A 12542-nucleotide genomic window follows, 5' to 3' on the forward strand; every position below is an offset into this window, starting at 1 on the left:
TAGGAATCACGTGACCCAAAACTAAGATGCTAGTTGGCCCTACAAAGCCCGCCAAATATTTGAAATCAGAACATAAACTAACGAAACAAAAATTAAAGTCCATGGGTTTTCTTCGTTACAGTATGTTACTCCTCCATCCCATTGAAAGCTGAACATCCACATAGATGACTGAAGATGCACGCGACCTCTTATCCACGCGACTGTACACTTGATTCTCCTTGCACTAGTAATAGTTCAATCCAGTATGGACTTTTTTGACCCAGTGTAATGTCGAACTGCCATTGTAAAAGTCCATAGCGATCAATAATTTTCGTCTAGAAATTTTGTTATGACAATTAATGTGTAGATCACTCAAAAATCTTGATTGAATACACTTTTTGGATAACTATATTACGAGTTAGCTTACACGACTCGTGTGACTTGTACAAAAGGAAAGTCGGTATATTCGAAAATTATGAAACTCTTTGTGAATTACATACTGGAAATTTTTTTCATCCAACTGACACAGTTAAGTCACAACCAAGCAGTAGCGCAATCTATAATCTCTCTAACTGATTTAATGATATTTCTTTATTGCCAACGCATTGTTATATGCGTATTACATCATCTTGAAAATGTCTCATCTGGTATGGCCAATCGACTGTGCGTGCCTGGCGATAGCCTGGTGCCCTAACCATCACAAAGCTCTTGGGAGACCAGGATACCAGCCTAACCTGGCGATTGCGGACTATATGCGAGATTTATTTACCTCCACAACCAAAGAGCACGACAGCGTGCATTCGCAACAGTTTGCTTTCTTTTCATATATTTTAAACAACACCTAGAAGTCAGGATGTGTGACGACTTATTTGACATGGATGTACCAGATGAGTTGATTGGAGCCAAACAATGGCATAAAACAGAAAGCGAATTGACACGTGTAGGCATCATTCATAGAGAACACGACTATCACTTATTTCCGATGGCAAATGCTAATTCCGATGCCTTCATTCCCAGAGTTGTTGCTTTTTAAAAGTTTAGTTTTCGGGAGTGCTCTTCAGGATCAGGGTCAAAACGGACTTGTACCAAAACTTCCCATGACCAAAACGGACTAGTGTTTTAAAAAAGAAACCGACCCATAAAGACTAATTTTTTTAAATTATCAATTACTATTTACTATAGTCTGACTATACATCCCCGCTTGTTTGTACCCCCCTGGCGATTTCAATAACGAAAACGTTTATTGTGATAAAAAGTGCACAGAACTAAGTCAGTTGAATCATTGATTTATAATTTCTAACCTGACTGTGACCAGATTGGCACTAATGCTACATACTGTTGTCAAATTTTGTAATATAAATTTACTGTAATATTGTATTGACAACTGTTACAGAAATGTATGGCTCAATTGAACATCTGTAAGAAAATTACATAAAAGCAACCGATCTTATTTCCATTGTTGGTCCAAAAACCATAGTGTGATATTAATGAAAATTGCACATTCATACATTATCTCGGTGCAAAAAAACTCATTTTAAACATGAGTAATGGTTGAAACACCAATTACATATTTTTAATCAAGATGGCAATGCTTTCATTTTATAAGTATGTAATCTAAGGTCAGTATTTTCAAAATATTCATCCTTAGATAAACTCACAGGTGAAATCGTTTTGATACGAACAGTAATTTGAAAGATACATAAATTGTTCTTGTAGAAGATATTGACAATATCATAAAATGGAAAATGAGGAAAGTTCACTAAAAGATATATGCAGTAGAAAAAAGTATAAATGATGATGGATAAAAACATTATAAGTGAAGAGAAGAAAGAGGCACAAGTACCATATTTCTGAAGTTTACCAATAATCAAGAATGACTCAGTAATCGCTACAAAAACTGATAAAATTGTATGACACATCAAACTCTTAACAGGCTGGAGGCATAGGAAATAGTTGTCATTGCAGAGACTTGTATTTGCCTCTCAAATGTGATTATCAAAGTTTCCCAACATATTAATAAATCTGAGACAGAAAACAGGTAAAGGAAGTATGAAAGTACAGTGTGATTGCTGATTTTTCCTGATACTGTCACTGCAATCTGTATAATCTGTAAAGGTCTAATGTTTTCTGTAAGTGGTTTAATTGAGTTTTGGTATTAATCCTCACTGACCATTTTTTGCAGCTCAATGTTTTAGCAATATATGTAAAAATGTAATTAACTAAGAATAGATATGGGTATTGTAGAAAAGCTGCCATAAAAGGATAGCTGCATTCGTCTTCGTCTTCTTCGTCTTCTTCTTTTTCTTCTTCTTCTTCTTATTAATATTTAATTTTTTAAATAGTAGTTTTTAACCAGGTCCTTTTCTGTCCTGGTCCTTTTTGATCCGTTACTGGCCTTTCTTGACCAGGCTGTTTTAACCTAGGCCTTTTCTGTACCAGTCCTTACTGACCCATTACCGTTCTTCATGTGTCATTACCGCATATTGTTATTAAAGGGATACGTGTTACTATAAACACTGAAATACACTGAAAAGCCAAAATACACGTATTTAAATGTTCTCGGTGTATATATTGGTGTACACACAGGAATTATGGTTTGTTTTTGTCTGAATAGTAATATAGAGCAAAATGAAATTTGATTCGAGTGAATTTTATACAAACCAAAGAGATACCTTTGCTGCGGAGTTCAGAAGTAAGGTAGCTGCCACTTGATTTGCAAAGTACACCTCTTAACGGTGTACACACAGGAATTATGATTTGTTTTTGTTTGAATAGTAACATAGAACAAAATAAATTTTATAAAGAGCCATTGATGAGTACCATAATATTAAAATATACTTCTTTACTGATATTGTTGGATTTGTACATTGTGAGTAAAATCACTAACCACTAAACCATCTTATTTTCTTTTCATTCTAACCTTTTGAAATTTAGTAAATATTAATAAACCTAAGTATTTCATGTAAATAATGTATAATTCATTAAATCTTGATTTCTGAATAGAAATTTTATATAATATCACATTAACAGATATATGATATAACACTTCCATGTACCCAAAGATCACAAAGTTAGCATTATATTTTGTGTTCTACAATGGTAAATTCATTAAATTGGACATTTTGTCTTACAATTGTCAGTTTGAGTCGACTCATCTGCCTATATCATAAGTTGAAAACTGAATTTTTATTACATATAAATTATATACAATAACATGTTAAAAAAGCAAAAAAATGAACAAAGAAAATTTTTACCATCTGCTGTAAGTTATCTACTTTTCTGCTATTTTGTGTAATGATACCTAAAGAACATATACTTTGTATATTACACTTGGGTGGATTTGGTGGTGAATTTTGATGGATTTAGTTGTTTCATGTATCTCTGGTATACTTAACCGCGATACTGCTATTCACAAAATCACAAGTACCTTATGCAAACTAATATTAAAAGTTGCCCATACAATGAAAAATGGTTTTGGATGAAAATGGTGAATATAAAACCCTTAAAAATACCCTTATAAAATACAAAACCCTTAAAAATACCCTTATAAAATACAAAACCCCTGAAAATACCCGTATAAAATACAAAACCCTTAAAAATACCCTTATAAAACCCAAAACCCTTGAAAATACCCTTATAAAATACAAAACCCCTAAAAAATACGCGTATAAAATACAAAACCCTTAAAAAACCCTTATAAAATACAAAACCCTTAAAAATACCCTTATAAAATATAAAACCCTTAAAAACATGTCCTTTAGATATTACATAACAAGAATTTGTAAATTGAGAAATTATAGTTTTACACGTACCCCATGCTTTTTTTAATGGTTTTTAAAAAGTGTTTAAAAAAGTAAAACCAAACACTTTTTTGTAATCTTGGTGTCATTTTAATGTGGTGAAGTTTTTCTTGTTAGTGAACTCTCATATATCTTATATGTGGCATATAATAAGGGGTGCATATGTGGGAAGTTTTTCTTGTTAGTGAACTCTCATATATCTTATATGTGGCATATAATAAGGGGTGCATATGTGGGAAGTTTTTCTTGTTAGTGAACTCTCATATATCTTATATGTGGCATATAATATGGGGTGCATATGTGGGAAGTTAAATTATGTAAATTTTCATCTGATCAAACTTTGTAGCTAGGAATCAGTTTCAGTCAGACTTCCATTTATAGAGAATTACTCAAGGGTGCCAGTGAGATTCAAGATATCAGATCAGCCAAAATGGTTATTATCACATAATGGCCAAACTTAAATTAAGACGCACCAGCTGTTGTCGTGCTTTCTAAATGAATTACAATGGCATGCATTTTGTGAAACTTAGTGGAAATTAGCAAAAAAAGCTTGAAATGCTACCTTTGAATTTAAGGTGGTGCCACTTTTCCTGTGACAAGTAATTATACATAGAAATATCAGCTGTCATTTTCACATTGCTGTAATGATGTGTCATTAAAGCCATAGTCTTGACCTGCAAGACACACAAATTTGACATTCTCTGAACATACCACATATAAAAATAATGCCTAGATTACCTAACCTTGTCATTGTAAACTCAACTTACGTAAAAACTGACATACTTAGAGGTCCCAGGAATGTAACCCTTACATATCTTGGGGTGTACCTATATTAGAAAAATTGTAACATTGGTTTTGACATTTTGTTCCAAATATAGCACATAATGACGAATATGAAAGCAAGTTTGTGAGCATAACATATGGTATCTTCAAATTTTTCTTGAACCATTTACCAGCTAGAATAGTTTTTTTATCTTTTTTTTTTATAAATGTTAGATTCATCCTGTTTATTATTATTAACCTTCCTTAATTTCAGCATTGTTGTTGCTCCCATATCATTGCTTCTCCTCCACTAGTACTTGTTGGATTTTGATGAAACTGTCTTGACTAGATCTATGGCTTGTGTAGATGGCGAAAAAGGTTTTACTTTTTCCTCTAATCCTTTTTGGGGTAAATTTCATTAAAATCTGTCAGAATGTGGTATTTTGGAAATTGAGTTCATGGTCACTCCTCCTCCCAGAGGTTGACCAGTTGACAATTTTCATGAACTGGTATACAACATATTGCCCACTCTTATCAAGACCTGACATGCTTAATATACTTGCCATGGCCCATTCTTATCAAGACCTGACCTATTTAATATACTTGCCATGGCCCACTCTTATCAAGACCTGACCTATTTAATATACTTGCCATGGCCCATTCTTATCAAGACCTGACACGCTTAATATACTTGCCATGGCCCACTCTTATCAAGACGTGACATACTTAATATACTTTCATGGTTGATTCTTTTCAGGACTTAACCAACCTAATATATTTGCAGTGGCCAGCTTGTATCAATACCTGTCCTACTTATTTTGCTTATCGTGTCCAACTCTTATCAAGACCTGACCTATTTAATGTGCTTGCCTTGGCCCACATTTAGCAAGACATGAACTACTGAATATATTTGCCTTGGTCCACGCTTATCAAGACTTGACTTAACATGTCTGCCATGGCCAACTTTTATAAATACCTGACCTACTTATTTGGTTTATTGTGTCCCACTCATATCAAGACCTGACCTACTTAATATACTTGCCATTGCCCACTCTTATCAAGACTAGACCTACTTAATATATTTGCCATGGCCCACTCTTGTCAAGACTAGTCCTACTTAATATATTTGCCATGGCCCACTCTTATCAAGTTTAGACCTACTTAATATATTTGCCATGGCCCACTTTTATCAAGACTAGACCTTCTTAATATACCACCGTTCCAGTGGCTTAGTGGTTAGAGCGTCCACCTCGGTTGCTGGATGTTGTGGGTTTGATCCCCAGCTGAGTCATACCAAAGAATTACAAAAATGGTACTAGCAGCTGCCTTGCTTGGTGCTCAGCATTAAGAGGTTAGTGTTAGGACTGGTCGGCCGGGTGTCAGGATAATGTGAATGGTTGGGACATCATGCTACATGTCTGCGGATGATGCCACAGTGCTAGACATCACTATAAACTGTCATACTGCAGACATCATAGCGATATGACTGAAAATTTGTTAAAGCTACATTAAAAATCCAAATCAAACACATCTTAATATACTTGCCATTATCCACTCTTATCAAGACTAAACCTACTTAATATACTTGCCATTGCCCACTCTTATCAAGACCTGACCTACTTAATATATTTGCCATGGCCCACACTTGTCAAGACTAGACCTACTTAATATATTTGCCATGGCCAACTCTTATCAAGACTAGACCTACTTAATATACTTGCCACTCTTATATCAAGACTAAACTAACTTAATATATTTGCCATGGCCCACTCTTGCCAAGACTAGACCTACTTAATATATTTGCCATGGCCCACTCTTGTCAAGATTAGATCTACTTAATATATTTGCAAGGCCCACTCTTTTGAAGACTGGACCTTCTTAATATACTTGCCATTGCCCACTCTTATCAAGACTAGACCTACTTAATATACTTGCCATTGCCCGCTCTTATCAAGACCTGACCTACTTAATATATTTGCCATGGCCCACTCTTATCAAGACCTGACATAATATATTTGCAAGGCTCACAAGTACCAATACCTGACAGACATAATTTGCTTATCATTATCCCAATCTTAAATAGACCTGATTTATTCACATTCATATGGTTGCATATAATTCAGTTAATCATAACCTCATTCAACTCACTGTTACTAATTTGTATGTTCTTAAAATGCATAAGCTTTTATTTCTGTTTCAGGAAGGTTTTCGGAATGGTTTATCAGAGGGACAAGAAGTAAGTCTGCAAGATGGTTTCAATCAAGGTTTTGCTGATGCTGCAGACATATTGTTTCCATTTGCGGAACTAAGGGGTCAGATAAGGTATCTTCCTAACATGCCCTATTGTAGTCATAGCATTAACAAACATAGATTTCTATTCTTACAATATTTTCAGAAATAGCCATAAAAAAAAAGGACATCATATTGACCTCTCCGCATAACACTTTCTGTTACTACCTTAGACAAACAAGTATTAAATTTGCCGTGTTCATGGCTATAATGTAGAGCACATTGGGTGATCTTCCGCTGAATTTTTTGTTTACGTTTTTTTTAGATATGTTGATTTATCTTTGAAAAGCAGACAACAGGGGTTAAAGTAATTTTTAGCGAAGGATACATTCATGATGTAAACAAGTCATGGAGCAATAACAACAACATATTAATGTCTGCAAATGCCATGAATGGCATTATTTAGTAGTAACGGTATTACTGGGTACTTGGACATAAATGACTTATACATCAGGACGCTCAAATATCAGTGATTTGTGGGGATCTTGTGCAGGTTTCTGGTGGCATCAGACAAGGGTATAAATTCATTAACAAGTAGATAAGTGTAAAATATTTTATATACAGTGGAACCCCACTATAACGCAATAATTGGGGTCCAAAAAATTGGATCATGTTAAAAGCGGGGTCGCGATAATGAGGAGTTTTACAGTATTTTACTTCTTTTCAGAGAACAACTCATTGGCAAATATACGTTTATTCATGTCTAATGTATACCATGAATAGGGTATCAACACAATTTACTATCGTGCCGTCGTGGCATGCAGTTCATCCATATTGCATGTAATTCCATTGAAAAATTTCACACAGATTTAAAATATTCAGTAATTTTGTCACAGATTGTCTGAATTTAACATCTAATATATAGCATGGACGGGGTATTAACACCGTTTACTTACCATCTGATATACCGTAGTGGCATGCAGTTAATCCATAATACATGTAATGCCATGGCCACAACTGCATACATATTTAAACTGTTCTGTAATTTTGTCACAGATCATTATGTGTCTGAATTCAATGGGAAAAATTAACAGCAAAATTAGGTTAAGAAAGATGAAGTACATGTACGGTTCATTATGTTCCAGGGTCTATGAACGGTGTCTGTGCAAATTTCATACTGCTAAAGTTTTATCAGATTCATTTCCGTGTTCCTATATCCATTGTAATTTCCAATAATTAACACTTGTATGCCTATTCATTTGAACGACTACAGTAAGAATAATTATCAAACAACACATGTTTTCAGCTTGCGTATAACTTTTACTTCAGATTTTGTGAATATCAAAAGAAACAGGGGCCCCGAGTGGCCGAGTGGTCTAAAGCGCTCTCCGTTACGGATCACTGCCATCTCACCTCTGTCTATGTGGGTTCGAGTCTCGGATTCGACCAATGTGGGTATGTGAGAAAGCTTGCCAGTACCTTCTCGAGGGTCGGTGGTTCTTCCTGGGGTTTTCCCGGGTTCTTCCTCCACCATTAATACTGGCCACCATACATAGCCTATCATGTGCTGAAAAATGGCGTTAAACCCCACACCACCACCACCACCACCAAAAGAAACGTGAAAAATATTTTTATAAAGATTTTAAAAGCTAAATGCATGTACAATTTCATACCCTTTTAATTTCCAGCTAATAAAGTGGACATTATTTACTGGTCAACTGTTTGCGTCTAATAACACTGCCAAACCCAGCACACATGTTGACAGCTTTCATTTTTTGATGTTTATTAAATTGTGAAAATCTTTTATCAACCACCGCATTGTCTGCTGTTTGGTTGTGTATACAGTTCAAGAAGAAACACATGTTGGCTATTGTTTGAGCAACAATTGTATACAGAATTAATTGAAGACAATCATAAAGAGAACTTACTGGCTTTACTCATGGATCAGTAATAAATAACATTTCCGATAATGTTTATTTTGGCATAACACTTCAAGAACCTGGTGAAATCATTAAATATCAGAAGCCACGCCATGATCATATTATATTCAAATTCATACCCAATCTCTTTCCCAAAATGATAAGAATTTTTTTTATAAAAAATTTCACATACTTTAAGAAAAAATATTTTTCCAGGTACGAGAAAAATAGACGTACATATATTTAAAATTTCAGGAACCTTGCCACGATCATACTTTATTTGAATTCATACACGATCTCTTCCCCAAAATGATAATAAATTTTTTTATTCACTATTTCACATACTTTAAGAAAAAATATTTTCCGGGTGAAAGAAAAATTACATGTACATGTATTTACAATTTCAGGAACCATGCCACGGTCGTAATATATTCAAATTCATACATGATCTCTTCCCCAAATTGATAATAATTTTTTTATACACTATTTCACTTACTTTTTAAATAAATATTTTTTCGGGTACAAGAAAAATACACGTACTTGTATTTAAAATTTCAGGAACCACGCCATGATCATGTTATATTAAAATTCATACACGCTCTCTTCCCCAAAATGATAAAAAAAAATTTGTATACCCTAGTTCACGTATGTTCAAGAAGAAGAAAACTTCATGTACGAATGAATATATGAAATTTTGGGAGCCACGCCACAACCGCATTATATCCAAATTCACGTTATCACAGGGCACATTATAGTGGGGTCGCACTGTATTTGGGTTTGGAACTGGTGTTGACACATAATGATCTATGTAGTTTTATATTCTTTGTTATTACATAGATAGTCTGCAACACGAAGAATGTTGTGAGTTAGAAAATTTACCTTCAGTTTATAGATCATTTTAGTGAGGAAACATATTTTTTATCTTCTGAAAATACAGTATTATGTTTTTATTATTTATTATTTTTAATTTTTGTGGGTTTCCATTTTGTTTTTGATATATCTGTCTTGCATTTAATGTCATAAGAACATGTTTATGCTGCAAAATGTTCAGGCAGCATTATTACTGAAGGCAGGTAAAGCTGATAAATGTTCAGGCAGCATTATTACTGAAGGCTGGTAAAGCTGATAAATGTTCAGGCAGCATTATTACTTAAGGCAGGTAAAGCTGATAAATGTTCAGGCAGCATTATTACTTAAGGCAGGTAAAGCTGATAAATGTTCAGGCAGCACTATTACTCAAGGCAGGTAAAGCTGATAAATGTTCAGGCAGCATTATTACTCAAGGCAGGCAAAGCTGATAAATGTTCAGGCAGCATTATTACTTAAGGCAGGTAAAGCTGATAAATGTTCAGGCAGCATTATTAGTCAAGGCAGGTAAAGCTGATAAATGTTCAGGCAGCATTATTACTTAAGGCAGGTAAAGCTGATAAATGTTCAGGCAGCATTATTACTTAAGGCAGGTAAAGCTGATAAATGTTCAGGCAGCATTATTACTTAAGGCAGGTAAAGCTGATAAATGTTCAGGCAGCATTATTACTTAAGGCAGGTAAAGCTGATAAATGTTCAGATAGCATTATTACTTAAGGCAGGTAAAGCTGATAAATGTTCAGATAGCCGAAACCATAGCTTGTCATTGATGTTCTGTTTGTTTACTAGGCAGATGGGTCATGTTTGACAAATGAATATTACTTAAAAATATATATATATATATATATATTTATAAACTGCCTGTAAACATAACCACTATTTACCTTTGTAAATGCATATTTATATGAGTTGGTTTAAATGTTCATGTGGTCTTTCATAAAGTTAAATTCATCTCAGGCATTTCTGTAAGTTTGTTTTCGGCTTCAGGAAAGGCACAAACTTCATGCAATTTTCTATTCATTCAGGATATCGGTCATCGCTGTTACACAAACCATAACTAACCTCTTTTCCATTTGTTAATCACACTGTCACATGCTGTTTACATTGATGAGTAACACACTACAAAATAAAATGAGCTGTTATATTATTTTTTTTAACTTAGACAACTAATAAATTGTAGTTTGTCCGAGGTAATGGTGGATGTTGTTACAGCATGTGGGATTCCCAATTTGATTGGCTAATAGCAGTTGTCAATCAAAGCTTGCAGTGAGGTCACTTAAATAGAAAGCCCTCAACAACTTCAAAATCTAAACAAAAGGATTATAGTTTCAAGCATTTTTACCCTCTAAAAAGTCTGTCCTTTTGTTTGTTATGTCTTCTAAAATGTGACACTTATTTTTGTCGGAGAATGTTACCTGCCAAAACATCAGCTCTTTTAAATCTCTTTTAAAAAATAAATGTAATAAATCTGGTTCCTTTATAAATATTCTAACTATTCAGATATGTCAGTTTGTTAGACGTGATAAAAATTTTCAATTTTTAGGGTAATAAAGGATATTTTTCTATGAATTGGATGCCATTTGATTTTAATAAATAGTGATGACCTTTTTTATTTAATTCTGTGTTCTTTAATTGGTTCTTCTTTTTTTTTCTTATGTTATTTGTGACTGTTCATGTGTTATTTATTTCGATCAATGTCCAGTATGTCACATAGTTAAGTAAGGAGTAATTTCTTTTGTATTTTCAGTGCTCTGCTGTCATGTAAATTCATTAATGATCAGGACATTGAAAAAGAGAAAGAATCTGCTCTGCAGGAATTTGTTGATGAAGTTTCCTCATATGAAGCCTCAGTCATTAAATCAGTCAGCCAAATCACTGATATTGTTTCAAGTACAGATAATACAAGCATTCAGAGAGTTGGCATTGATGCAGACAATCCAGAAGGTATTTCTTTGGAGGATAAATCAGCTTCAACATCTAGAAACAGAGATAACTCTGATGGGCTACATCATGGAAAAGAGATTAATTTTCAGAGGACAAATAAGTTAATAATAAATAAAGTGAGTTGTGCAGAATATCAAGAAAAGTTACAATATTTCAAAGAAAAATTAAAAACAATTTTGTCATAATTTGTGTTGTTTTTTGTGGGGGGTTCACTTGTGAATGGAAAGACATATGTGTTTTTTCTCCAACAGCAATGGTTGTGGTGGTGGTAGTGTTTTGAACAATGTTAAGATGTTTTATGTTAAGATGTTTTGCTTAAGTCTCTTTGTATTTAACTGAAACTGGACAAACGTTACAGTCTTGTGTCTAAAGTCTTAGATATTCTACGAGTCCCTTTCTCTCCTTTATGGTAGGAGTCTCTGTCTTGTCTTTGTGCGCAGAAACCTGTATAATAAAATAGTCATTTACAGGTGAAATTCATTGTTCCACAGAACACTTTGATTTAATTGTGATCACATGCAGATATTGATAACATAAAAGATAATATAAAACACCATGCTTCACCTTTGAGATAAAGGTATATAAAGTATAATGGATTGCATATGTGCAAGTTTTCAGACAAAATATACCCACCATTTACTTCTAAATTATTAGAATTTGGGCTTGCATTGGTATCTTTTTATGATACAAGACCAAAATGTGCAATGCAAATTGAAAAGTGTTTCAAAAGTTATGGCTTTAATACTGTGAGTTTGTTTAGGTTTACTCAGCAAATATAAATTTAAAGATTAAAATCATGTCATATACTATGGTAGATCTATGGTATACTGGGGCATTATACTATGGTAGATCTATGGTATACTGGGGCATTATACTATGGTAGATCTGGGATTGTGCAGTTTTTGCAGTTGGATCTGACCTATAAACGGGGCCCCGAGTGGTCTAAAGCGCTCTCCGTTTCGGATCACTGCCATCTCACCTCTGTCTGCGTTGGTTCGAGTCTAGGATTCGGCCAATGTGGGTATGTGAGAAAGCTTGCCAG

General features: G+C 34.0%; 1 protein-coding gene across 1 annotated transcript; it reads left to right on the forward strand.

Moving 5' to 3' along the window:
* Window positions 1-691: 691 nt before the first annotated feature.
* On the forward strand, window positions 692-11685 carry LOC149775959 (protein YAE1 homolog). Its single transcript, XM_089942054.1, has 3 exons — window positions 692-919; window positions 6742-6863; window positions 11304-11685. The coding sequence occupies exons 1-3, from the start codon at window positions 833-835 to the stop codon at window positions 11683-11685; spliced, it is 591 nt and encodes a 196-aa protein (XP_089798180.1). The 5' UTR covers window positions 692-832.
* Window positions 11686-12542: the final 857 nt, after the last annotated feature.

The sequence above is a fragment of the Sinohyriopsis cumingii genome, chromosome 18 (genome assembly GCF_028554795.1).
Source record: "Sinohyriopsis cumingii isolate HCF-2022 chromosome 18, ASM2855479v2, whole genome shotgun sequence".
In the NCBI taxonomy this organism is placed as follows: domain Eukaryota; kingdom Metazoa; phylum Mollusca; class Bivalvia; order Unionida; family Unionidae; genus Sinohyriopsis; species Sinohyriopsis cumingii.